The sequence below is a fragment of the Camarhynchus parvulus genome, chromosome 3, assembly GCF_901933205.1.
Source record: "Camarhynchus parvulus chromosome 3, STF_HiC, whole genome shotgun sequence".
Classification (NCBI taxonomy): Eukaryota; Metazoa; Chordata; class Aves; order Passeriformes; family Thraupidae; genus Camarhynchus; species Camarhynchus parvulus.
Genome location: NC_044573.1, coordinates 99,371,361 through 99,396,380, shown reverse-complemented (window position 1 = coordinate 99,396,380; position 25,020 = coordinate 99,371,361). Strand labels below are relative to the sequence as shown.

The window sequence follows — 25,020 nt, the reverse complement described above, 5'->3', positions numbered from 1 at the left end:
GAAAGAACTGGCACTTCACTTTCTGCCAGCAGCTGCACTGTTAGTGCTAGTCATGTGATGCTGTCTTGTTACCTGAATTTACAAGGATCTGTAACAAGAGCTCAGACAGGAGCTTTCTCTTATTCTGTTTCTAGGATAAAGAGTACCCATCTACATTGCTCATGCAGCTGTACCTGCCTTAAAGATGTTTTAAAACAGTGTAGCAGATGTGACCAAAAAATGGTAACTCATATTTATTTGGTGGTTGGTTTGTTTGTTTGTTTTAAAATTTTTTTTAGGGGCAGACATAGCAGAACTCATGATGGACTTTGTTGAATGGCTGACCAATCAAGAGTTTGGTCGCCAGTGTATTCTCAGTGTGAGAGACATCTTGGCCTGGGTTAATTTTATGAATGTCATGGCAGAGGATGAGACAAATTCTGCCAAGGGATGCAGCCACCTTAACATTTCTCCGTGGATGTCTTTTATCCATGCTGCATGTTTGGTGTATATTGATGGAATAGGATCAGGTAAGTCTTCAGTACTCATTTGGTAGCAGAAAAGATGAAACTCTATTAATGTTTTTAGTCAAATGCAAACAAAATGCTTTGGGGCAGCATGAGACTCTTCCATGAGATGCTTTCACTTCCATCTGACAACCTTCTGTATATCATGTGCCTTTTCTGTGTTACAGCAAGAGTTTAAGTAATAGAGCAAGCTGAAGTAAATTAGAGGGATTAATAATATTACAAAGGCTAGCTCACAAATTAAGAAAACCTGTGGTTTTTATTGAGTTGATGTGGTTTTACTGAGCTGATACAGTACTTGAGCACATATTATGCTCTCATGCTCTCCCACTGCACATGTCAGCATCTGTCTGTGCTGGCCTGTACCGTGCACATAGCTGAGAATGCATCTTTGTGTGTTTGGCTGCTGGCCCAGCTGATAAATAGTAGATAAGGGAGAGGAGGAAAAGTGGAAGGCACAAGAAATGCCAGAAAAGAAAGCCTGGGGGGGCCCATGGCAAGGTATCGGGATGATTGTGACAGTAGAAGAAACTGGGTTGGAAATATGATATCCTTTAGTTCTGGGCTCACAGAACAATCTGTCCATGGTAAATAGTACTGGAAGCACTGAAAACATTAAAATAAAATATAAACCTGCATGCACATGAAGGGATGAGTTTCTTGTCATAAGATAATTGTGCCTAGTTATGTTTTGAAACACATTTTACTTTCCTAATTACAGGTACAACATCCTGCTCAGCTGATACAGCTTTATTAGCTCGCGAGAAATGCCTGACATTCTTACATGACAAAATGAGTCAATTCTTTGAGCTGACTGATTATCAGAAGAATGAACTGAAGATTTATGACAGAACGAAGGAAAAAGAGTTTGTATGGACGGACAACTTTATGGGAATTCACCCGTTTTTTATTCCAAGAGGCAAGAGACTGTGGGAGTGGGTGGACATTTATTCTGTTATTTATATTTTCAGTAGTTTTGTTATTCACTAGATCTAAGCAGGATACCTGAACCATCATAGAACAATTCATTAGTTCTTAAACTTCAGAAAAATCCCTTTTCTGCCTGCAAATGTGTAGATTACTACTCAAGTCACATTTATTAAGACACATCTGTTCATTCTCTTTTTTCATTACTTCTTAATGGCCTAATTTTCATAGACTTTTCTTGTGTAACAAAGCTTTTGTTAAATTTTGAGTTGTGATTTTCTGTCACTTTTGCATGCTCAAAAGGCCTGTTAACTTCCACTAACTAAAGCTGCAGCTCATCCTGGCCCTTGTGCCAAGTGTGGAAACCAGGGGTCCTGAGTACAAAGCTAAACAGAATGGAGGTTAATGCTATGCCTTGCTCTAGGCTCTCAAAGATTTGCTACAATTTTGGCAAAATCATTAAATCTCTTCATTTCAGTTCCTCATGGGACAAAAAAATGCAAATGGAACTAACAAAACACTGCTGCTTACCCTTAAAATACCACAACAGGACTAAAAAGTGATGACTGAGCTTTCTAATTCAGCTGGTTAGTTTTTAGCACATGGACCTGTGTGTTCCTAATACTGTATTAATTGTTCATATTTAACTTTCTGGCATTCATGGATTGTGTTAGTCATGCATAAAATTGTACAAAGTAAAGCTTTTTTGTAAATTGCTTAGCTCCCCTCTGCTGATAAGTTCACAAAAGGAATCTCTTTGGATCCCTTTTCTAGTAAAGAGGTATCCGTTTGTGTAGGATGCATTGGTGATTAATATCTTGTATACATGAGAAATGCTGTATTACACATTTGGGGGAGTGATGCCCAAGGAGCTATACTGGCTGGAATTTGGCAGACAAGTTCTGTGCTGTCTCCCCACTCTATGCCATAATAACAGTAAAGGAGAAGCAAACTTTTAATTAAGGGGATGTTCCTTCACAGAAGTGGCAGTGTATGGAGCAGATTAATATGTTATTCTGGAGCATGACTGGATTGTATCCCTCAGTGTCAACTTTTCAAGAACTGCTTCTGAGTTTTAGATCCATACGACTGAAGTGCAAGAACACATTTATGTTTGTTCAGGGATAGATCTCTACTTTAAGTCATGAACCAGGAGGTATTGAGGTTTCACGGCAAAATAAATCCTATGTCCATATGCTTATTTTGCAAAATTCAATATAAATATGTGGAGATAAGCTGAGATGCAGCTGTGGGTCAAGTAAAATCTATGTACCACATCTCCAAGAATGGCATACAAGCTGGATCTCCATTACTTGCTGCACTGAGATCAGCAGTTTACAGACAGAGTGGGCTCATTCAGAGGCACACTGTCAGCACCTCCAGCATAAGCATTCTTTAATTGTTTAATTGTTTTCTGGTTTATCTTTCCTTCATTTTAGGCCCTGTTCTCCAGAGGAACAACATGACAGATTATGCTTTAAATGCTGGGACTACAGCAGTGAATGCACAAAGGCTCTTAAGAGCCCTACAGCTTAACAAACCTATTCTGTTGGAGGGCTCACCAGGAGTGGGCAAGACCAGCCTGGTTGCTGCCCTGGCAAAAGCCTCAGGGAACTGTCTTGTTCGAATCAACCTGTCTGAGCAAACGGTAGAATAAATTATCTTCATTACTTGGTGTTTATGACAGGGTAGAAGCTTTGTATAGCTTTTAAAGTGCAGTTCTCTTTAACTTTGGCACTGTGTCTGAAATGTCAGTTTTTCCTTCTTGGTCTCAGTGGTCTCAAAACTGAATGGGAGGGGTCAGCAGACAGAGCAGTAAGCTTCTGTGAGTGAATGCCAGTTTCCAGATATTTCTGTTCTTTTCAGGTGAAGCCATGCTTATCTTTGTCTAATGTGTTTTTCTTGGCTTCTGCAACATTACTCAAAACTAGCTTTAAGGCTTTTTAGCTTTTCTGTTGCAATTTAAATTTTTGTTTTTAAATATTGCACCTGGTCACTGGAGTCTATAATGAAAAAGCTTTCGGCATTTTGCAATTGCTGAAAATTATTAATTAGATCTAAAGTGTACATATTAAAAGGGAAGGGAGAAAATGTTAAGTAAAGTTAACAAATGCTGTTTATGAACCTCTGTTAAATTTTGTCATTCCTCAACTCCCCCATTCTGTTCTTTACTCCCAAAGGATGTGACAGACTTATTTGGGACAGACTTGCCTGTCGAAGGTGGGAAGGGAGGAGAATTTGCCTGGCGTGATGGACCACTGTTAGCAGCATTAAAGGCTGGACACTGGATTGTCTTAGATGAGGTAAATTCAGCTTTGAGGACAAATAAAATGGAATGTTCTAGAAGAGCAAATTTGGTGATTTGCCTTGTGGAATAAATACCTTTGAGTGCTGATGACCCCCTTCTTGGAGGCAGGTGATGACTAGACTTCCTTGAGGAAAGAGAACAAGGATTGAATCCCAGCTTAAATTATTGCAGAAAACCAAGGATAGGTTTGATTTGGATTTGAAAGTTTTTAGAGAAGAATGTCAACAGATGTTTGGTACAAGTGTTCTTTATGGATGCAATTTCACTGAAATAGAAGGTGTTTTTTTGGGGACTAATATACTGTGTTGGTTACTGATTTAATTGAGATGGGGAAGAGTTCCATCTTGCCAGTATAAGCTTTTCTGCCATGCAAGGTTTGTCATGTGCCCTGTAGCAAGTGCTTTCAAGCATGTGTGTGCACAGATCTGCCTTCTTGGCAATATGCACTCTAATTACTGCAGAGTGCAAAATCTTCAGTTCTTTAGCTCCTTGTAAACCTCCTTTTTTCCCCCTATTGAGAAGAATGTCACTTCAAACAACCACTAGAGACTGCCTGAATTTAAACAAACAAAATGCTCTGAGCGCCACAAATGTATGAACATAAATTTAGAAAAAAAGTCTTGAAAATGCAGGTTTTACAATGGAGAATTGTTTTGTTATCACAGTGAAAAAAAACACAGTACAAATAACAAGTGAACATAAGGAGATGGTAGTTGCTCCAGTATAATAACAGTCTAGCTGGTGGTAATAACTTGTCTTAGTTCTAGAAAAGCAATGAAATGGAATTTTGCCTTCTATATATCCCAGACTATTAGACTAGAGATTATGCAAAAATTTTTTTTGGAGCATTAATATTGTATCCTTCTTTCTTTCCTCAGTTGAATCTGGCTTCTCAGTCTGTGTTAGAGGGGCTAAATGCATGCTTTGACCACAGAGCTGAGATTTATGTTCCAGAACTGGGAATGAATTTTCATGTACAGCACAAGACAACGAAGATTTTTGGATGCCAGAATCCATACAGACAAGGAGGTGGAAGGAAGGGTCTCCCCAAGTCCTTTCTTAATAGATTTACACAGGCAAGCTTATTTGTTTGGTTTCAACTACATCACGATCCTGTCTTACAGGTTTCTGACTTTATAAGCATCTGAATTCTCTTGATTTTACAGGTGTATGTTGATCCACTGTCAGCAGAAGATATGAAGTTTATTGGGAATACATTGTTTCCTGCTATTGATAAAACCATTATTGCTAAAATGGTTGCTTTCAATAACAAGGTAAACATATTTGAATTTCTTTTCTGTAGAAGTAGGCAGAATGCAGTAAGTAGAAAAAAATTAAGTATAATGTTTTATTTCCAAGCATTTTTATAGAGAAGTGTGTGGGTAAAAAAAAGAGGGATGGAAATATATGCAGAGGAAAGTAAAGAACACCACTAAATCTGAATTCTTGTGCCATGTCAATCAGATGTCTTGTTGATATTTGATGAGGCACTGTTTTTCACGGAAGATAAAACATACATACACAGGAGAAAGTAGTATTCTGTCACCTTAGGTAAAATCTCTTGTGTCAGCATCTTACTGCATATTCATTTATAAGAGTGCAACAGTAAACTGCAAAATCGAGCTGTATGTTAAGAGAAACAGCAAGAGGCAAACCAAATCAAGCTTTAGTTCCTGACATATCTTCAGCAAAGTAAATTCAGCCTGCTCTTTCAGTTGTCTTTGTCTTGTAAGCAGTGCCAAAGGCAGAAGTTCAATTGACATTTAAAAAATATTTGAAGACCAGCATGTGGATGGAATCAAAGATTTTTTTTTTACTTACTACCTTTTTTTTTCAGATTGAAAAAGAAGTAATGGCTGAAAAAAAGTGGGGACAGAAAGGAGGACCCTGGGAGTTCAACTTACGTGATCTTTTCCGCTGGTGCCAGCTTATGCTTGTTGACCAGTCACCAGGATGTTATGATCCAGGCCAGCATGTGTTTTTGGTATATGGAGAAAGAATGAGAACCAGAGAAGACAAAGAAAAGGTGAGCCATTGTTCTTCTTCCTTTCTCTTTAGATGGTGAGGATATATTTATAGAAATCCAAGTATAGATCTCCACTTTGAAGATTCCTTGCAATTCATTTGTAAATATTTATCTCTTAAAAATTAGAAGTAGGTTTGTTTGGAGTTTTGGGGTTTGCTGTAGATACCTGTTCCCCTTGCCATTTGAAGTATCAATTTAATTAGTATAAAAGCAGACAGCTGATGTAAATGAAGGTGAGTAGAATAACCAAGGACTTAAAGTAAAATATATCATATTCCTGTGTGGTTCTGTATTAAATAATAATGTTTGCTACCTACTTATCCCTCTCTTGCTTAGAAATCGTGTGCTTTTGTTTAATTTCACACCATTTAAATGGTATTAAACTGGGAAGTCAGATTGTGAAACTTAAGTTACTGGCTGTATGTGACTGGCTAATTCCTCATGGCTTTACTGTCCCCTACCTGTATAACTATTAACAATGTAACATTGTTATATTTTTCTGTGTCACCTAAGAAAGAACTTATTTATGAAGTAAATTCTATCCCACTACTTTGTTAAAGAGAAACGTTGCTTACAGTATTTCAAGTCTCAGGAAACCATGATTAATGAAAGGGTTGCTGTGGGCAGCTCACACTCACACTGTTTGCTACACTTAGAGTTAAATGAGCTTGTAATTTACAGTGTTAAGTTACTGTCATACAGCTGTGGAGCTGAGAGGAAAAGATACTTCAGGTGTAAACCTTTAGAAGTGAATCTTTGGAACAGTGGATAACTTGAACTCATAAGTCTCTTTTTGCTGTTTTAACTGTTCTAGGTTATTTCTGTATACAGAGACATTTTTGGCCAGGAGGCCAGTGTGTATACAGGAACCAGGGAGTTTCACATCAATCCATATAATGTTCAGGTAAACTGTTGACAGGGGATTTTGTGATGGGATAGGGAAGGAAACAACTTGCACAGCTAAGCTCCATTTGCCTCTCTCTGTCGTCCCTTTCAGATCGGTTATTCAGTTCTTTCTCGTGGCAGCCATATCCCTCATTCTGGCAGAACTCTCTCACTTCTGCATCATTCACTGCAGTCCCTGGAGTCTATAATGAAGTGTGTGCACATGAGCTGGATGGTGATTCTGGTGGGCCCAGCAGCTGTTGGCAAAACCAGTCTGGTGGAGCTGTTGGCCCATCTCACCGGCCATCGGCTGAAGATCATGGCGATGAACAGCGCAATGGATACAACTGAACTCCTGGGTGGATTTGAGCAGGTAAATACTGGTTTGGTAATATGGCAGAATTTCTCCTTCCTATCTAATAGTGGCCAGTCTGCTGTGAGCTTAGTGTTTGTAAATGGAGCCCTGGCAGCACAGTGTTTGGCATGAACTGACTCCCTACTGGCCTGTGTGCAGGTTGATATCAACAGGCCGTGGCAGCGCCTCTTGGAAAAGGTGGAAAGTGCTGTGAGCACACTCGCAAGGGACAGTCTGCTCCTGGCAGAGCTTTGTGCAGATGATGCTGAACTCGTGCTGCGTGCTTGGAGCAATTTCATCCTGAATTACAAACCCAAATCTCTGGGGGAAGGAGGTGGAAGTGTTACAGCTGAATTAGTGAGCAAACTGGAGGGAATACTTGTACTTATCCAGCGACTAAACAACAAAATAAATTCTTACACAAAGGCAGGTATGTATGTTGGCTTTCCTTCTTTTTTTTTTTAATCATTGTTTAAAATAAGGCATCAATACTCATCAAATTTCATCTAATAGGGGAGAAGTGATGCAGAAAAGTACCTGTTTAGGGAGTAAAGTGTCAATCTGTTTTGTATTTCTTTGTGCTGGCAACTTTTTCTGTTCATGTGGCTTTTGCCTATGGGAGGCTTCTTAAGAGCTGGAGCCTCTGCTGTTATGTTCCCATAAAAAGTAGGAAGCATATATGTTTATTAACAAAATACCTACTATTTTTCTTGAATGGTGCTGGAAGCTACTTCATTAATGTAAGTCTCAGTGTAAGATGTATTTCCTTTCAGAGTTTGCTCACCTGGTAGAAGAGTTCCGGCGTTTCAAGCTGCAGCAGGCCCAGGCTGCTGACTGCAACAGCCATGGCACTTTTGAGTGGGTAGATGGGATGTTGGTTCAGGCCCTGCAGTCTGGAGACTGGCTCCTAATGGACAATGTTAATTTCTGCAAGTAAGAGATTTTACTGGCCTTGTTTCAGTGAACCCTTTGACTTCCCTGATTGACTTTGCCTCTTACTGAGTGATTCACAACTGAATATTTGGCATTTGATAATACACAGGAGCAATAAATTAGATTTTCTGGAAGAGTATCTTCCTTCTCAGACAGTGTAGCACTTGACAGTTTTCCTGTTACCTTATAGAGTAATTAACTGTTTGGGTTTTGCTTAAGGTTGGTACCATTTTGATTTCAGATCAGAAAGGGATCAAATTGGTACCTTTTTATGACCAGATGAATTTGTTTTGAATGCAGCCCTTCTGTGCTGGACCGCTTGAATGCTTTGCTTGAACCAGGAGGTGTTCTGACCATGAGTGAGAGAGGTGTAATAGATGGCACAATTCCTACAATAGCTCCTCATCCAAACTTCAGGTACTTATTTCTGCTTTTTGTTTCTCCTTTTTTTCTCCCCGTTTATCAAATAGCAGGTTTAGCATTAAAATACCATCAGTGAGCCAGTCTTCTGATATTTTGAATGCTGTTCAGTTTGCCATGCAGTGTAGTGGCACTCTAGCAGGGAAGAAAACTGCACTGTGGTGAGCATATCAAAGAAAGCTTAAGAGGCTTTGCTTTACATCCCTGTTGCAACATGAACTGTTACATAGGAAAATTCATAGCAGTGTGCCTTTCCCTTCATTTTGCATTTCTAGTTTAGGACTCCAGCACTTCCCTGTTTCACTGTGATGAAATTGAGGATACATGCATTTGAGAATGTTGAAGTCTTGAGATATGCTGGTTATGAAAGTTGGTATATGGGCATAATAATTTTCTTCCCAGCTTTTTCCATCCCATATATAAATTCGAGTTTCCTGTAGTGACAGGACTTAAAAAAACCCCAACAAACTACCCAAATAGACAGCCTGTTCTCTCAGACCCGAAGTAATCTCTGGGGAAGATGGAAGGAGAATGTAACAGGATTCTGTATCATTCCTACCTGTTACAAATTCATGAGAAGGATATTGGGACTGATACCCTCTGGTTCCTCTTGACTTTTCAGAAACCTGTTTTCACTACATTGTATCTCAGAAGTACATTTTCCTCCTGGCTTTTAAGAGGCGTCTATTGATAGTATTAACTACTTGAATGTTGGATACTTTGGTTTTTAAATAGTACAGATTTATTTGAAGCTGTTACTAAGACTTTTGAACATCTTTGTAGCTCAGAGGCATAGTCTCAGTTTTCTTTGGAAGTGGGCAAATGATAAAACAGACATAATTCCGATAATAATAAGTTAGAAGTCATACAAAATATCTGTGTCTAATTGCAAAGTATAACTATTCATACGGATTTCTTATTTAAATTCAGTAGCTGTCTCTGGATTTCTAGATACTGTGTTTCCATTTTTATGAAGAGGAATTTACTTTATGGAGAAGCAGATTTGGTAGTTCCAGAGTGATAGTTTAAGGACCTAAGTTACATCCTAAGAATTTAAGGCAGCTGACATGGATGATTGTTGTAGGCCTCTTCCAACTTAAATTATTCTTATCTAATATCCAACAGACTCTTCCTTTCTATGGATCCAGTTCATGGGGAAATATCCAGAGCCATGCGGAATCGTGGGATTGAAATTTACATTCCTGGGGAGAATGATGGAAATATATTGGACAGTCTGGATTTGAAGTTACTCCTGCATGGTTTGGGTTTAGTTGGAGACAGTGTCTGTGACGCACTTCTGGCTGTGCATTCAGAAACCAAGGAAGCAATAGCCGGTAAAAAAAGTCTGTTCCCTATTCTTTAGCAACATGGGCTCATTATGTATATCTGGATGAAGTCTTTAGTATTAAACCCTGGTTATTTTATTGTGTTATGCGCTGATATAAGTAAGCACATAAAACTATAATCAGGTACTTTTGGATTGGTGTTTTTTTGCATTCCCATGAAGTAGGCCCAAGTCATGGAAATGTGGTAACTACTGTGCTTTGGAAGGAGACATCAGACACTGGCACATTGCCCCTTGCTATTGGGAAGCCGATGTATTCAAAGTGAAAATCAGAAAAATAGAGGGTTTTCACAAGTTGTATTTTGCAGCTGAGTTTCATTCAGCTCAGCTGTCTCATGTCTTATTTTGAGCTGGTCATCTGTTACTTACAGTCTTGTCAGATTTTCATATCAACCTTGGGAAGAATCCATTCAGCTTTCAGGTTGATAGGATAAATTTGTTTTGTATCATGACACCTAAAATGGTGTTTGTGAGATTAAAGGGCTGATAGTTGCTAAACATATAAGAGTTGCTAACATCACTCTAATTGCTGTGTATCTTTCAGGTTCTGTGTCATCTTTGTCACCTTTGCTTCAGGCTTCTGTATTAATTGTGCAGCAAATACAGAGAGGCTTTGGATTAGCAAAGTCTTTTTACAGAGCCTGTTGGGAAGTTTATGGACGCTCACAACAACTGCAGATTAACCAAAAGGTAAAAATCCTATATTTGAAAGCTTTTCTTAGATCATCTAGATAATGAAAAATGTAACTTCATGAGGCTAGTATTTGAGATCCTCTGCTTCTTAAATGCCTGAGACAGAGACTGATGAAAATGGTGCTCTTGGAGAGATGAACCAAACAGTATCCTGTTTGGACTCTGAGGCTTGTAGTTTGTAACAGCTTCAGCTGAGACTTTGGGATATTCACACTGATGTGTCTGTAGCCTGTAACATTGTGCACACTCATCTGTAGACCCATTCACTTCCTGTTTGAAGCTGCACAGTGTGTTATTTCACTTCTGGTAGGAATGTTTTGGTACTTTTATTGTGTACATTATATAGTGTTTGTAGAAGATTTGGTGTCTAGTAATTCCATAATAAATCCATGTAATTTAGAGTTTCCTGAGCTGTGGAATAGCTTGAATACATGTTACATGTTTGAATGTGACTCTAAACTGCTTTTTGGTTGTTTGTTGTAGCTTGTATTAGAATTGGTTACGAGGCATGCTTCCTCTCTGGCTTCCCCTGACACTTGGGGTGAGTCCTTGCTGGCAGTGGGATTGTGGCCAGACTCCCTGCCTTCGGGTCTGTTTGCAGCTGAGGACTCACTCCTTTCCACAGTCCAGAGTGATGGACAGCTCCTGATGTACTGTCTGCATAGACTAAACCTCAGAAATTGCAGGTAGGCAGGAAACTTTTTTTTTGGGTCTAGTAAATGAGAAACCATATATGTGAACTATTCATGGCATGTCATTTTTTATTGCAAAATCCTGTCTTCATCAAACTGTGCAGGTAGAGATTGTGATTGTCATACTCTGTGTTCCTGTTATTTTTACCTTGCATACAACCACTGCAAATGAAAGTTCAATTATTTACTGCCTTATTCTTAAGTCTTCCAAATACATTCAAAATACTTGACTTCTTAATCTTCAGTAAGTGCATTTGACTCATTTTGAGAGTTGCTTAGCAGAAAACGTGAATGCAAACACTGGTTTAGTAGGTAATAAGAGCACCAAAGTTTCTTCCTTCAGTTTCCTTCTAAGCTTTAAAAAACTTGAGCATTGAACTAGTTCAAAGTACACTAATGATTCTCTGGATTTCTAGTTTTCATGTAATCGATTACTCATCAGTAATTTTAGGTCCAGTAGCTTCAGGTAAAACCACAAATTTCTTTCTTCAGACAGAGCTGTCTGAAAGAAGCAGAAGGCCCTGTGCAGGGGGTATATGAAAGAATTTTCTAATGATTTCTCGTGCAATATAACTGTTAGTTTTTACAACACTGGTGCAAAAACTTCATTTCTGCCTTCTTTGCTTAATAACCTACTGTGGATTATAATAGGTATACAGGTAGGTAGTGTAGGTTGCTTCCAGTGAAACAAGTGTGGAAGCTTGTAGTAAGATAAAAAGTTGGAATTGTAAACTCTTAGCAATATGCTGTGTTGTTTGCTGGTTTTGTTTGGTTTTGTTGTTTTTTTACTCAATGACACTTCCTATCTTTGTCTTTTTAAATTTAACTTTACATATCATTCTGGTGCACAAATCAATTAGAACTTCTCAGTGAAATTCTGTGCATATTCGCTTGAGCTAGTGCATGAATTTTTGGCAGCAGTGAGCTCCTAATAGTAGACACTGCCAGCTGATTTGAAGTTGGAAACTGGTTTTAAAGCGAAATAATGGAGGAAAGATCATTGCATTGCTACACTGATGCCTAAAGATGGTTGCATAGCTTGACCTGCAAAATATATTTTTTCCTGGATCTGGCAGTTCAAGCCCTTGATTGCTGAACTTGTTTGTGTTTCAGGACATTACCAGTGACTCTGCAAGATCTTAAGAAAGTTCTGCAGTCCACAAATCCCGAGAGTCTCAAGTTCAGTGCTGTTGAGATAGATGCAAACTGGATGGACGAAATGGAGGTGCTCCAGGCTTCAGTGAAATTGTTCATAGAAAAGGCAACCAATCAAGACTGGAAATTAAGAGTTAAATGGCTTAACTCCTTAGCCAAAAATCTGCCACAGGTGCTTGGTAGGTAATCATTTAACTTAGTTTTGTCTTAGGGCTGAGATGTTAAATCTTCTATGAAAAGATCCAGACCTTTCCAAATTATGGGTTATGAAGACTCTCAACTATCCACACTAATTCAAGGGCATGGAGGCTCCAGGGAGGGACAGAAACAGGTTGTGCATGTTAGGGAAGTAAGGAGATTTGGGCCGAACATTATCCTTTATTATTCAACCATGTGTATAACTTGTGCCACTTCTGAATTAGTTACTTTTGGATCAGTTTTTCATCTGTGTAAGCAAATATGCCTTTTCACTATTTCTTTTAGTGATAGTGAAAGCAAGCAAATGCCTTCTGTGTATCTGGTGCTAAAATACAAATGCTTAGAAAGCCAAGAAACTGCAGAACTGAGATTTCCTGAAGCAGTGTTTTCTGAACATTCAGGATAATAGCTGAGATAAGCTATTCAGTTAATTACAGAATTAATCACATTAAATTCATGAAGCATTTAGGCAGCCATTAGTCCAAATAATTCACACATTCAGCTTTCTTCTATGGACTGAAATCTCAGATATGCTGTCCCTATATTAATTGTTTCCTCTTTATTTTGCTGTTTTTTCAGGCAAGTAGGTCTGTATAGTGGAAAATATGTAAAAAATTAATGAAAAGTGTGCTCTTTTTTTTCCTTATTGTAAAGAAAATACACCCCCTCAAAAAATAAATAGATGTATTGAGAGGAAGATCTGAAGGTATAAATTCATGGATTTTAACAAACCATATTTTACTAGTATACATGTAGTATCACTAGTTCAACTAGAACTCCTTACAAGATTTATGTCTTCAGCTGTGACATTCTGGTGCTTTTAAGACCTTTTGGAGCCAATACAAAATATGACCAACCAGAATATCCAAAGTGGATGCACAGATTTGATTCAGTCCGCTTGTGCTGGCTCAGTTGAAGTTATTTTTCTTGATTTGTACTAAACACCCTTTTATGCCCATGTTCTCCCCTCTTCACCCACAGATTCAGTGAGGATTCAGCTGGAAGCAGGTGCTGTAGCCCTTGGTTGTTTTTATGCCAGTCCCCTCTCATCTGGAGTCAGTAACATGATCAAGTTGCTACAGCCAACTATGACAGGTACTCCTGAAAAAGATGGATGTAAGATATCGCTTCCTTTATTTGTTCTCTGAACGCACTGCAACCCTTAGGAAATATATGTAGCAAAACAAAGGCTAAATTCTAAATATATGTTGCCTTTGTCATAAAAGAAAGTACAACAAAGAAAACAAACAAATAAAAAAGAAATTACAACAAATACAAACATTCTTGCTGTCTAGAACGGCAAATATGGCATTAAATGCATTCATACTGTTCAAGTTAGAGATGAGCGCTCTCCCCATGAGTCCTGGCTGTGTATCTGTGACTCAGATGTATTCCTACAGCTCGGAGTGATCTGAAGAGTGATTCAAAAATTCACTGCCTTTCTGACTTTATAGTTTAGGCACCCTGGTCTTTTTTTTTCCTCAGAATTTGTGTTAGCCCATCTGAAACCCATGGCTTGGCCTGTAATTCTCCCTTGGTGTTTTGTGGGGAGCTCAGACCTGTGGCTTCTTTTCCAAGCTTGTTAGGTGCATGAAAGCTGCATCCAGTGACACTGGGCCTTTTATGGATAGTCCTGGGTGTCTTGCCTGGACTGTGAGCCAGACTTAGTTTCCAAGCTCTGTTTGGGTGCTCTATCCCCTGTTTAATTTATTGTCGCTGTTGTTTTACAGAACCTGCAGTCAGCTTTAGTGCTTTTCTGTTTGGATATCTGGAGTGGGACAGTTTGACTGCCTTCCTCCTAGGCTGCTTCTTTCTTTCCTTAATGTTCTTGCATAGGCAGGGGGACCAAGAAGAGAACTGAGTGATGTTTCACTGCTGTCCTGTCTTGTCTGCCTTTCCAGATGAACATGTGATGCCTCTGGACCCAAGATGGAATATGCAGTTTTTGGAGATCATTAGAAATTCTATGAACTTTGATACAGAAATGGAACACACAGACCAGCTTCTTATGCTTTTGAAGTCTGCAGCAAATCGGTGGGTTACAAAAAAACCTTGTAAAGAGTGCCCAGTGCCTGTAACCAGTGCTCAGTAAACACTTGAGATGTCTGCCAAGTGTGATTTTAGGTTTTGATAGGTGTGGTCAAAAATATCAAGCAGAGGTTTTTGTACAGGTATTTAAATTTTTTGCTTCTGGTTTCTGTAGATGCATACTCAACACAATCACTTAATATAGGAACAGAGCTCCCAGCATTCCATACAGGCTGCAGTACTTCAAGGAAAAATCAGAACTGTGGGATAAAGCATTAAAGAGGCAGAAGCAGCAGTGTGAGATTTCTGACAAAACTTAAATAGTTGTCCTGCTTTTGGATTTTGACTGGTTTTCCTAATAAGATTAGCAAGTGCACAGATTTTGAAGTTAAAGTGTAAGAAAGCAGCTGCTCACATCCTACAGGATGTGGTGTTGTATCTGTTTAGCAGCTCACTGGTTTTTCCTTCCTGGTGAAGTCAGGAATCTGCTCCTTGTGAAACTTGCTTCTACAGAAACCATATTCAAGCAATTAGTTGTGTTGCACCTCATGCTTCTTCCATAATACACTGGCTATATTATGTCACTTTGCAGTTCAAATGCCATGTTGTAGTTCACCATTCTCATAAGGCCAAGGTTTTAAACAGTACTGGATTGATAACAACTTTATTTTTACTTCAGGGCAGTGTTATTTCTTGACCGAGAAAAGAGAAGTTACCTTGAGAAGAGTTTGATTGCCAGCAAGAAGCCAAGAAACAGTGCCTTAAGAATGTCTCTAGATTTCCACAAAAGTGGGTTGATGTTTGCTGTTCCTTTTGGTTCTGTAGTCAATTTGAAATATGGATCATTTGCATTGTTATGAAATGTGTACTTCAAACATGGTATGCAAAGAAAGAATATGTGAATGTAAAGCAGTCAAATGAGGACTAGTGTGGTATCTAAGACACTGTTCTTAAATTAGATATACCTAAGGTATCTATTTATGTCCTGCCTTTATGAGGTAATCAGTATTATGATTTTTCTCTTAATTAACCAAATTGAAGAATAACAGTGGAGAGAAACTGGAATAGTGTTCTATCTTTACCTAACAAGAATAACCAAGTTCTTCAGATGTGTTTTTGTTTTATGTAAGTAGGAAGTTTTACTTCTAAAACAAAGGGTAAAATTTAGTGATGAAGTTAGTGTTCTGCATAGAAGCAATTGTCCAAGAAATCCCTCATGATGGGTTTTTAATATATGTATAAAATGCATAGAGGTAACAGAGAATTGTGAAAATAATGAAGGGCTACTTTTATTGCTTCATTTCTTGGATCTTTTCAGGTTGTGGTTTATTTCTCAATCACAGAGAGGTTCTAGTGATCAGAAGTTGACACATATGTGTAATGTGACATGTGGCTGGAATATTCAGTCTCTGCCTTTCTTTTATTCTTCCCCAAACCTCAGATCCAGGAAGTTACAACAGTCTTCCTCATGTAGTCGTGGTCAACCTTGCTGCTTTCTTTGAACTTTGGGATGCATTTGCGCTTCACTGGGTGAAGTCTATTCAGGTGGCCTTAAGTGACGATGACACACATGATGTGAGTAGACTTTGCACAGTACATTTATGGAAATCAAGTGAAATGAGATTATGTGCAGAACACTATTTTTAGTTTCAGGGGCCATGAAATAAAATGCAGTGCTTCTGTTTGTATTCAGAATATGCCTAACAGTAGGCAAACAATCATGTTTGTTTCAGTGGCTGTATTTGTGCCCTCTAATACCTGCTTAGGATGGCATGAAGTGTGCTGTAGGAGTGCCTGTTTCTCTCCACTGATGATAAACAGAGTGTCCATTTCTATCTGTGATAAGACTGTGTGAACCTAGACAGCTGACATGCAGGCCACAGAGGTGGTTCACTTCTCCCTTTCCCTTTTCAGACCATGAATATCATTTTGCTCAAATCTTGACATTATAGACTTGTTGCAGGGATCGGTTGGTTTTGGCTGCTGTTGTTCCCCTTGCTGGTGTGGTATTTTCAGAGAACCTGTAGTTGAGTCCTGGTTGTGTAGCACTAAATACAAAACGTTGTGGGATTCTGAAGTTAATACAAGTGGTGGTGGTTTTGCTTTTTCTCCTGCTCGAAGTAGGAAGTGTTGTGTAACCTGTGGCAGGGGTAACTCTGTAACCCCCTTGGCTGGTTCTAGGTTTTGTGCTGCTCGCTGTGGCGGGACCGGCTCTGGGCCGTCTCCGACTCTGTCACCGTGGATTCGCCAGGGTTGTCACTCCTGGCTCTGCACTGGCACTGGGTCATGAAACACCTCATTGACAGAATTCCTCAGATGCTTATTGGGTCAGACCAGAACAAGTGAGTGGCTTTTGATTTGTTTCTGTTAAATAGCTGTATAAATTACTCTTTTCTGTAGTGTTATAGCTGCTAAGCATTGTTTAGATTGGTGTCCCATGTTCCATTAGTGATGCAAATAACATAGTTTATTTTTTAAATCTTTGTGTGCTTCTGCTTACTCAAATGATCATCTAGAATTTTTACCCCTTTAGTAAAAGAATACTTATACATCCTTATACATCCTTGTGTCTTGTTTCTCAAACTTCTGTTAACTGTGGGCTTTCTTCCTCCCCTCTGTCCCTCCCTTTTTTTATTTTTTCCTCTACAAGGATTTCCAGGGAAATTCAATCCATTTCACAGCAGATTCAGAACTGCTTGGTCAATCCTGCTGGTAATTCAGCCAGTATGAAGATACTACAGAAGTCTCTAGGAAGACCCCTTCCTTTTAAGGTATCAATATTATGTTTGCAAAGGATTTGTATTTCCAGCAATGTCCAGATAGGCTTTAATATATTTACAGCACTTGCTTTTTCAGGACAGAGAAAGCACAATTCTTTTTCTATTTTCAAGATTGATTAAAAAAAATCAGCACATGTTAATGTACATATCTTTTGAGAAATATATCAGTTATCCAGATATAGCATTTATACTATTATGCTATGTATAGAAAATATTTACTTAATAGAAAGAGGTACCCGAGCATGAAAGTATTACTCCTTGCTATGCTTTGGAGGCTTGTGAATATTAATATGCCACTAGTTTATTCAGTGGACATAGGTGTATTTAGAACAGCCTTTGCTCTTCCTTTTCTACAGCATAAGATGGGGCTGCCTTATGACTTCCCAAAACAAGGCCTCTTAAATTTGACAGTTCAAAATTTGTTGTAATTCAATTTTCAAAAAATATTTCAGTCAATTTTCTGAAGAACACAAGTCCCTGTTTAAAAGCAGTGCACAAGTGGACATGTGCAGTAGTATTAGTCACTAGTGCTTAGACCTAGGTTTTTATGACCTTCTCTCTCAAGGATACTCAGCTATCAAAAAATGCACAGTTACTTCATGAGACTCTGGTGAACATTCAGTGCTTACTAAGAATTTGGAAAGATCCAAATGTATTTAGGCACCCAAATGCATCTAATATATCTAAACCTCCAAATGTATTTAAATTGAAGGTGTAAACTATAATTTCTTGTAAGTGACAGTAGCTCCTGGTATTTTTTATTATTTTGTGTATTTATTGGCCTTGATTTAGATTAGTTGCCCAGTTGAAGTACTATTTGTCTGCATGATCTATGTAGTTTCTTCATGAAGGGGAAAAAACCCTAACTTGACAAGGAGGAATTGTAGCTACCTGTGTTAATTTCTGTCTTCCTGCTGTATTGAGTCAGGCTACTAAAAGATTATTTTTAGGCTGTTGTTGCAGGCTTGTTATAGATGCTTGTACTTTAGTTGTATGCATGTGCATTTGAAATCTTAGTTTTGTCTGCAGTCACAAATCTTGTTTGTGGCTTTGTTAGCACTGCTGAAACAAATTGTCTTTCTCATGTTTCCAGGATAAACTGGGCATGGAATGTTTTTCTCAGTTAAAAGCTCTCAGCAAACCACTGAACATCTTGGAGCTAAGATTGGCCTGTGGAGACAGTAGATGGCAGGAAAAAATGTGCTGTGTGAAAATTGCTGCCACAGGAGTGAAGATGAAGAAAGCATTGCTGCAAGCTGATGGCCTGATAATAAGAGCCAATCATTTAGAAGATGTTAGTCTGGGTAGGTGACACTTGTGAAGAGCCCAGCAGGATGATTTCTGCCATCTCTATTCTTTTGTACACAGATGGAAAGGATGTTAAATGTTCACTGACAAGAAACATAGTATGTACATTTATGTGCCTCTTTTATTCTGTCAAACAGATCAGCTACAGATATTTTTGAAAGCTGTGCATTCACAGCTGAAAGCAGAAGGAGTCACATACAGTTATTCAGAAGAAAAGCTTCCTCAAGACACCATCTCCAGCCAGTTAGATCCTGCCCTGCTAAACCAGCTCTGCAGTCAGGTTCAGCTGTGGCCTGCAATGGAATACATAGGGGTGCTCTGGCAGTACAAACTAACAGCAGATTATGTGGCCAAGGCTTGTGCAAGAAGGTAAGAAGAAGTTTGGAGAAAGAACTCCTGTGTTCCTTTCATGATATTCTGAATCCCTAGCTAGAAGCTGTAACTTTGGTGCTTTACATCTGCATGTAAACCTGTATGTTTGTAATTTATCTACACCTGTGTGTATGTGCATATGTATCTATGCAGCACACTAATATATGTGTATCAGGAACCAACAGAAGGTGTCTATACTGTATTGCTGGGGGCTACTGCAGAAAAACGGAATTAGACCTGGAGATAAAGTAGGCTGGCATGCATGCTTCCTTTTGTGTAAACTATACACACATAGAATCATAGTTTGAATTAACATTATTAATTTAAGAAGCTTTAGTGTTGTTTTAACGGGCCAAGTGTATTTATTTTTAGTCTGGTTTACCATTCCTTAAAAGAAAGCTATTCATTTATGGATTTCAGTGAAAGTAATTTTTTGTGTCATGAGACTCTTAGAATCACTGGTTCACTCTTGAATTCAGCAAAGTTCTGACTTCTCACAAAAGCTGTAAAGCTAGAAAATGGTTTGTCCCCAAATGTTTTCTATGTTTTGCTCAGTGTGGAGCTTCTGGCTACAGGACATTTACGCTTTTCCCCCTTTTGTTTAGATTTTGTTAGCTTTGAAGGATTCAAGTGTTTTGAATATTATTTGAGTGCTTGTTCTTCCCCAACATTTGAAATACTGTCATTTTAACCTTTTGGCGACTTTGCTTGCCATTCTTAATTTGTTTTACAATCCAAGTGATTTATTTCATGTACCCTCCTTAAGCACTGCTTAGGTTGTAATTTTTTTACCTGCTACAGGAAGAAGTGTAGTCAAGACTTAAGCATCTGTTCAGATCTAGCTCAGTTCATAGCTTTTTCTCTGAAGCTGACACCAGCTGCTTCTCACCATCTCTCTGGACTGTGGCACTTGTTGCACCTTAATGAAGTAAGAAGTTTTATTTTAATTTAATTTAATCAGATCTTTAGTTTAATTAATCTTCCTGAAGTTTTCAAAGGTTCTTCAAAATATGTATATCACTTAAGATTTTTGACATGCAGTTTTTCTACATCTGTCTGACAAAAGCTGTTCCTTCTTTTAACAAGAAAGGTTATTAACTGTGAGCCTTCAGAAAATGCAATTAAAACACAAAGTTGAAAGATAAAATACAACAAAGTCTTCAATAAAATAGTTTTGTATGACTTTGTTTGGTAGTATTGTTCCATACATCCATCTGTGACCTAATGGGAAATTGTTTGGATGGAAGGTGCCAGCCTGGTTGTATCTATGTATTCAAAGTAATTTTATGCTGAAAAATGCTTTCCTTTGTTCCCATGCCTCTAATTTTTTTTAGTTCTGTTGCAAATCAAACAGATTGATAAAGCTACTTGATTCATTTTCTGTAGAACATTGAGTAACTCTGCTTAATATTTATGATACAGTGATTGTGTTCCCACAAAGCACAGTAAAACACAAGTTCACCTTAAATGCTTCAGAGCAGAGTATTGGATGGCTTTACCTGTTTCATGCCTCTGCACCCTTGTGCATTGCAACAAAAGGTTGCACAGTCACAGACTGCAGGCTGTATTCTAACAACTTGCTCTGTAAACATGCTTCATATTTCATAGGTAGGAGACAGTGCTGACCTCAGGAAGTTTACTGTTCATTGAGGAGATGCAAGCAAATGCTATGTGAATTCTTGGAGAGTATCTTGGACTATCCCTACTGAAAAACAGAATCATACTTTCTTTGTACATATGTGTGCTTAATTCTCTTCTGCTCCCTGTACATTGTTCTCACCTCTAGGTTTTTGTTTCTCCCTAGATATCCCCTGAAGAAATGTCTCTTCTGTCATCTCAGCTAGTTAATGCTGTGTTAGCATCCTTTTGGAGCAGTACTTTCACCACAGACCCAGATTACTGGTTGACTTGGAGGCCACTGCCTGCAGCAGAGGAAAACAACTTCTCTAAATCCCATGTGAACCATTCTATGAAGGTTTGTCTCTTCTGACCTAATCAAATTCTAGGCTGAATGCTCTTGTTGACTAATTCAAGTTTTCTAAAGCAATATTGTAAGTTCTAGCATAGTCAGAGCAAGTTGCATCTGAATGATCTAACTCTTAATCTCTTGATTCAGGGCCCAGGCATTTTGACCCGAGCTGTTTTCTCAAAGTGCTTCTTTGAAATTCTAACTAGCAGCAGCAAGACAAGCCAGTGGGATGTGAGTGGGCTTCCTGTCTTGTCATCATCCCATGTAACACTGGGAGAATGGATGGAGAGAGCACAGCAGCTTCACAAAGTCAGCACAGCACTGTGGACCAACCTGGCTGTCTCTTCAGTAGCAGATTTTAGGTATTAAGACCTCTCTTCCACATATCTGTTATTTAAATCAAGCATGTTACAGAAGGTTGCTTACTGTATGTAAACATTTTCTCATTCCTTTTTCTCCAGACACACAGATGCTAGACTGCAAGGAATAATGCTAGGCAGACTGCTCTCTGCCCTGGTAGATCTGATTCCAGTGGATCTGCAAGAAGAATTTTTGGAGTGCTGTGAGAAGCTCTACCTCAAGGATCCTGTTGCATATGAGTACCTTCTCAAGATATTTGAAAGCATCACTGATCAGGAATTACTTCCTAAAGAATTCCTGTTCCTTCTGCTCACTTGCTTGCATCAGTTCTATGGGGAAGGGCTTCAGGAGTTACCTGAGACAGCTTGGCGAGGAAGCCTCTGGGTGAGCATTGGCTTGGTGCAGATCCAGATGTGGATTCCACAGACCAGGTTTGATCCAGCTGTTAAAAGAGAATACAAGCTCAAGTACTCAAAAGAAGAGGTGAGTATGAAGCCAGGTTGGCTTTTACCTTTATTATGTATAAAATCAATGCAGAGGAGTTTGGCTTGGTCATGATTTTTAAACTATACAGTAAGAACTTCTTCTAATGTCCAAGAAGTTGATGTACCTCCTTGGTTACTAAAATAAGAACTTTTGTGAATGGCTTGTTTTTTCCTTTTTAGTTATACCAGCTGGAGTGTGAATGGAAAACACATGATTTTTCATGTCAGCTGCATACAGGAAAAAGTATTGAAGATGAAACAGTCAGCAACTATATTCATCCCCATATCAGGTAACACCCAGGCACTGAACCCATCTCTTTTAGAGTGGACATGTCATCTTTGTGTGCTCCGGGTCTGAAGCTTTACAATTTTTCTTTTTTTCTGTAGAAACTAGAGTTGCTGGTTTTAAAGTATCAATTTACATATTGAGGTGGTAGAGAACAAGCAGCTGTGTTCCTTACTTGCAGTAAGGAATTGTCTTTACACTTTGTACTGCTGAAAATAGAACAATTAAAGCCGTGGCCATCATATATTGATGAAGTTGAAACCAGAAGTAAAAACAATGCCATACATTTAAATTACAGTACTTTCCTTAAATGTGACAATATTATCAATCAGTTGAAGTGAGATGAATTATCTATCACTGTAGTTTCTCAAGGCCATTATATGTGCCAGTGCTATTTTGCAAACTTCTTCAGCTATATTACTGGGGGGAAATCTACATATGTGTATTTTAGCAATAGCCTTTGCTTGTGTTGCAGTGGATGAATTAAATTTCTTACCACACAGAGTAGAGTACACTGTTGATATTCAGAATCTGTAGCCACTGTTATTTTGTTTGGGGCTTTATGTAGTTCTTTTTTATCAGAGGAACTTGAGGAAATTTTAAGGAGAGCTTTCTCCTTTCTGCAGCCTTCCAAGTGTGTTCTGTGTATGTGAAGATAGAAACTGTCTATTATTATTTATTTTCCACTTTCAATAGGAATTTTTGATTTCATTATTATACATGTAGAGGATCTGGTAGTTCCATACTACTGTTTAAAGAGGTTATAATAATTGAAAGCAGGTTTTGAATGGCTGAGTTTTACCAATTGCTTGTGGTAATATTGTTTTTTTTTTAAAGCTCACAGAACTGTCAGGTAGCAAGAAAAAAGTACTTGAAGTTTGTTGAAGTGGCAGGGAGAGAAGAAATCTACATCTGTGGGCTAAAAGGCTGTCCCTTGTTTTTTCCTTATTTGCTGTTTCACACAAAATAGCAGAGTATTTTCTGATTATTCTTTTCCTGTATCTAACTGCTATGTTAGATCTATTTAAACAAGTTCGTATGAAAAATATTCCCATATCTATATTGGTCAATGTTATTTCTTAACAGGCTGTTGCATGAAAGAATGCAAAGGTTGAAGGAACAAATAAGCAGTCTTTCTAGAAGGAAGGCCTTCAGGCCTCCAGCTCCTCTGTATGATTGCTTGTACCAGGAGGCTCACCAGTACATCAGCAGCATAGCGCGGGTTTCCTCAGTCCAAGACCTTCTAGCCCGCCTCCTGCAGTTCCTCCGTGGAGAGAGACCTAAATCACTGCAGGCTGTACAGAACCTGTTAAATGAAGAGGCATCGTGGCAACAATCACACCATCAGTTCAGAAAACACCTGGCAGAGGAGTATGCTGTGTTCCCTGATGCCATCGTTCCCCTCCAGGCTGCCATCGTGCAGCTGCAGCACGGCATGCGATTAGTGGCTTGTGAAGCGAGCGCAGTGCTGCAGAGCTCTGTGTGCCCAGCTGATCTCAGCAACCTCCTCACTTCTTTGCTGGCATTTCCTTCTGTTGGCCGGGCCTTTCCCACTTACTTTGCTCGGGCAGAAATTTTATGCTCAGTGAATTCAGTTGGGGTACTTAATGGACTTAAAAAGTTCTCTCTGAAGCACTCTGAGGGAGGATCTGAGGGAGCTGAGCAGCCTTCCCCAACTCTGGAGCAGCTCCTGGTGAATGCTTTGTTGCATCTTCAATGCCACGTACTATCCAGAGGAGAGATGGACCCGAAATCTCTGCAGCTCTTCAGACATCTGTGTCGGGTAAGCTCTGGATGCCCATGACTGGGAGTCTTGCTCTGAACTTGTCCCCTGTGGAAGACATGGATCTGCTAAAACAGCTCTAGAGGAGGGCCACATCATGGGGCTGGAACACCCCTCTTGTGAAGAAAGGCTGACAGAAAGGCTGGCAGAGTTGAGGTTGTTCAGCTGGGGGAAGAGATGTCTCTGAGGAGACCTTGTTGTGGCTTTTCAGTTTATAAAAAGGAGGGAAGGAGACTTTTCACCAAGGTTTGTAGAACAGGGCATAAGAGTTTAAACTGAAAGAGGGTAAATCTAGATTGGATATGAAAATAATTGTTGGGAAATATGTATGGTGAGACACAGGAACTAGTTGTCCATAGAAGTTGTGGATGCTACAACCCTGAAAGTGTTTGAGAGTGATTGGATGGGGCTTTGAGCAACTTGGTCTAATGGAAGATGTCCCTGCCCATGGCATAGGGGTTGTATCAGACGATCTTTAGAGGTCCTTATCTTGATAATTATTGGTATGATGTTCTTTAAAATCTTCTAATTTTTTCCCAATTAATTGTAAAAGATAATCTAGTATACTGGATTAACTTGTTTGAATTTATCAAGGCATAAAACAATAGCCTGTAATAATTAGTAAAGATTTTATTTATGTAAGAAAAACCCCAAGCAACAAAACCCAAAGGTGGACACACACAAAAAAATGCACCCCAATGCTAACTTTGTGGAGAATTTCTTTTTTAAATGTTTAAGAAAGGAGATTAGAACTTGGTCAAGTACTCTGTTGTGTATTGTCTTTACATTTTCCTCATTAGCTTGTTAAGAGGGTAACTCACAAATGTTAGATGGCTTTGATTTCTACTGTTGTAGACCACAGAGGAGGGAAGAGCCAAGCAAAAGAGATGCTGCCCCATTGATGGAATAGGAGATGATGTTAGGTGTTAACTTGTGTAGAAGCATCTTGCTTTGTGTTCCCTTAGGCAATTGTAAATGAATGGGATGAGCAGGAGCGCCATGCCCAGGAGCAGGAGGCAATGGAACGCAGCCTGTACAGATACAGGAGTAAAAGCCACGGGAAAGGACGGAGTGAGGAAGAAGAGGAAGAAGAAGAATTCAGGAGGAGATTTCCTTTTCATGAAAAGGTAATAGCTGTAACTCTGTTAAGAAACACAAAAATTACATCTGAAGTTGCTCCTGAAAATAAATGCTGTAAATGACATG

The 25,020-nt window shown here is 38.9% G+C and overlaps 1 protein-coding gene across 3 annotated transcripts in view; it reads left to right on the top strand.

Annotated features, from left to right (window-relative positions):
* The window catches only part of MDN1 (midasin AAA ATPase 1), a 92,314-nt gene that overhangs the window by 36,996 nt on the left and 30,298 nt on the right, over positions 1 to 25,020 (top strand). For all 3 annotated transcript variants that reach the window (XM_030945989.1, XM_030945988.1, XM_030945986.1), the window contains exons 34-64: positions 279 to 509; positions 1,228 to 1,425; positions 2,873 to 3,081; positions 3,614 to 3,736; positions 4,620 to 4,817; positions 4,908 to 5,015; positions 5,579 to 5,767; positions 6,582 to 6,671; positions 6,765 to 7,025; positions 7,167 to 7,437; positions 7,781 to 7,940; positions 8,241 to 8,357; positions 9,486 to 9,694; positions 10,250 to 10,395; positions 10,882 to 11,084; positions 12,204 to 12,424; positions 13,425 to 13,538; positions 14,345 to 14,477; positions 15,151 to 15,260; positions 15,913 to 16,046; positions 16,653 to 16,813; positions 17,122 to 17,242; positions 18,345 to 18,555; positions 18,697 to 18,928; positions 19,733 to 19,859; positions 20,736 to 20,906; positions 21,048 to 21,262; positions 21,362 to 21,743; positions 21,926 to 22,035; positions 23,118 to 23,814; positions 24,780 to 24,941. In XM_030945989.1, the coding sequence (XP_030801849.1) occupies positions 279 to 509; positions 1,228 to 1,425; positions 2,873 to 3,081; positions 3,614 to 3,736; positions 4,620 to 4,817; positions 4,908 to 5,015; positions 5,579 to 5,767; positions 6,582 to 6,671; positions 6,765 to 7,025; positions 7,167 to 7,437; positions 7,781 to 7,940; positions 8,241 to 8,357; positions 9,486 to 9,694; positions 10,250 to 10,395; positions 10,882 to 11,084; positions 12,204 to 12,424; positions 13,425 to 13,538; positions 14,345 to 14,477; positions 15,151 to 15,260; positions 15,913 to 16,046; positions 16,653 to 16,813; positions 17,122 to 17,242; positions 18,345 to 18,555; positions 18,697 to 18,928; positions 19,733 to 19,859; positions 20,736 to 20,906; positions 21,048 to 21,262; positions 21,362 to 21,743; positions 21,926 to 22,035; positions 23,118 to 23,814; positions 24,780 to 24,941 (6,014 nt within the window). The remainder of the gene's footprint in view (positions 1 to 278; positions 510 to 1,227; positions 1,426 to 2,872; positions 3,082 to 3,613; positions 3,737 to 4,619; positions 4,818 to 4,907; positions 5,016 to 5,578; positions 5,768 to 6,581; positions 6,672 to 6,764; positions 7,026 to 7,166; positions 7,438 to 7,780; positions 7,941 to 8,240; positions 8,358 to 9,485; positions 9,695 to 10,249; positions 10,396 to 10,881; positions 11,085 to 12,203; positions 12,425 to 13,424; positions 13,539 to 14,344; positions 14,478 to 15,150; positions 15,261 to 15,912; positions 16,047 to 16,652; positions 16,814 to 17,121; positions 17,243 to 18,344; positions 18,556 to 18,696; positions 18,929 to 19,732; positions 19,860 to 20,735; positions 20,907 to 21,047; positions 21,263 to 21,361; positions 21,744 to 21,925; positions 22,036 to 23,117; positions 23,815 to 24,779; positions 24,942 to 25,020) is intronic.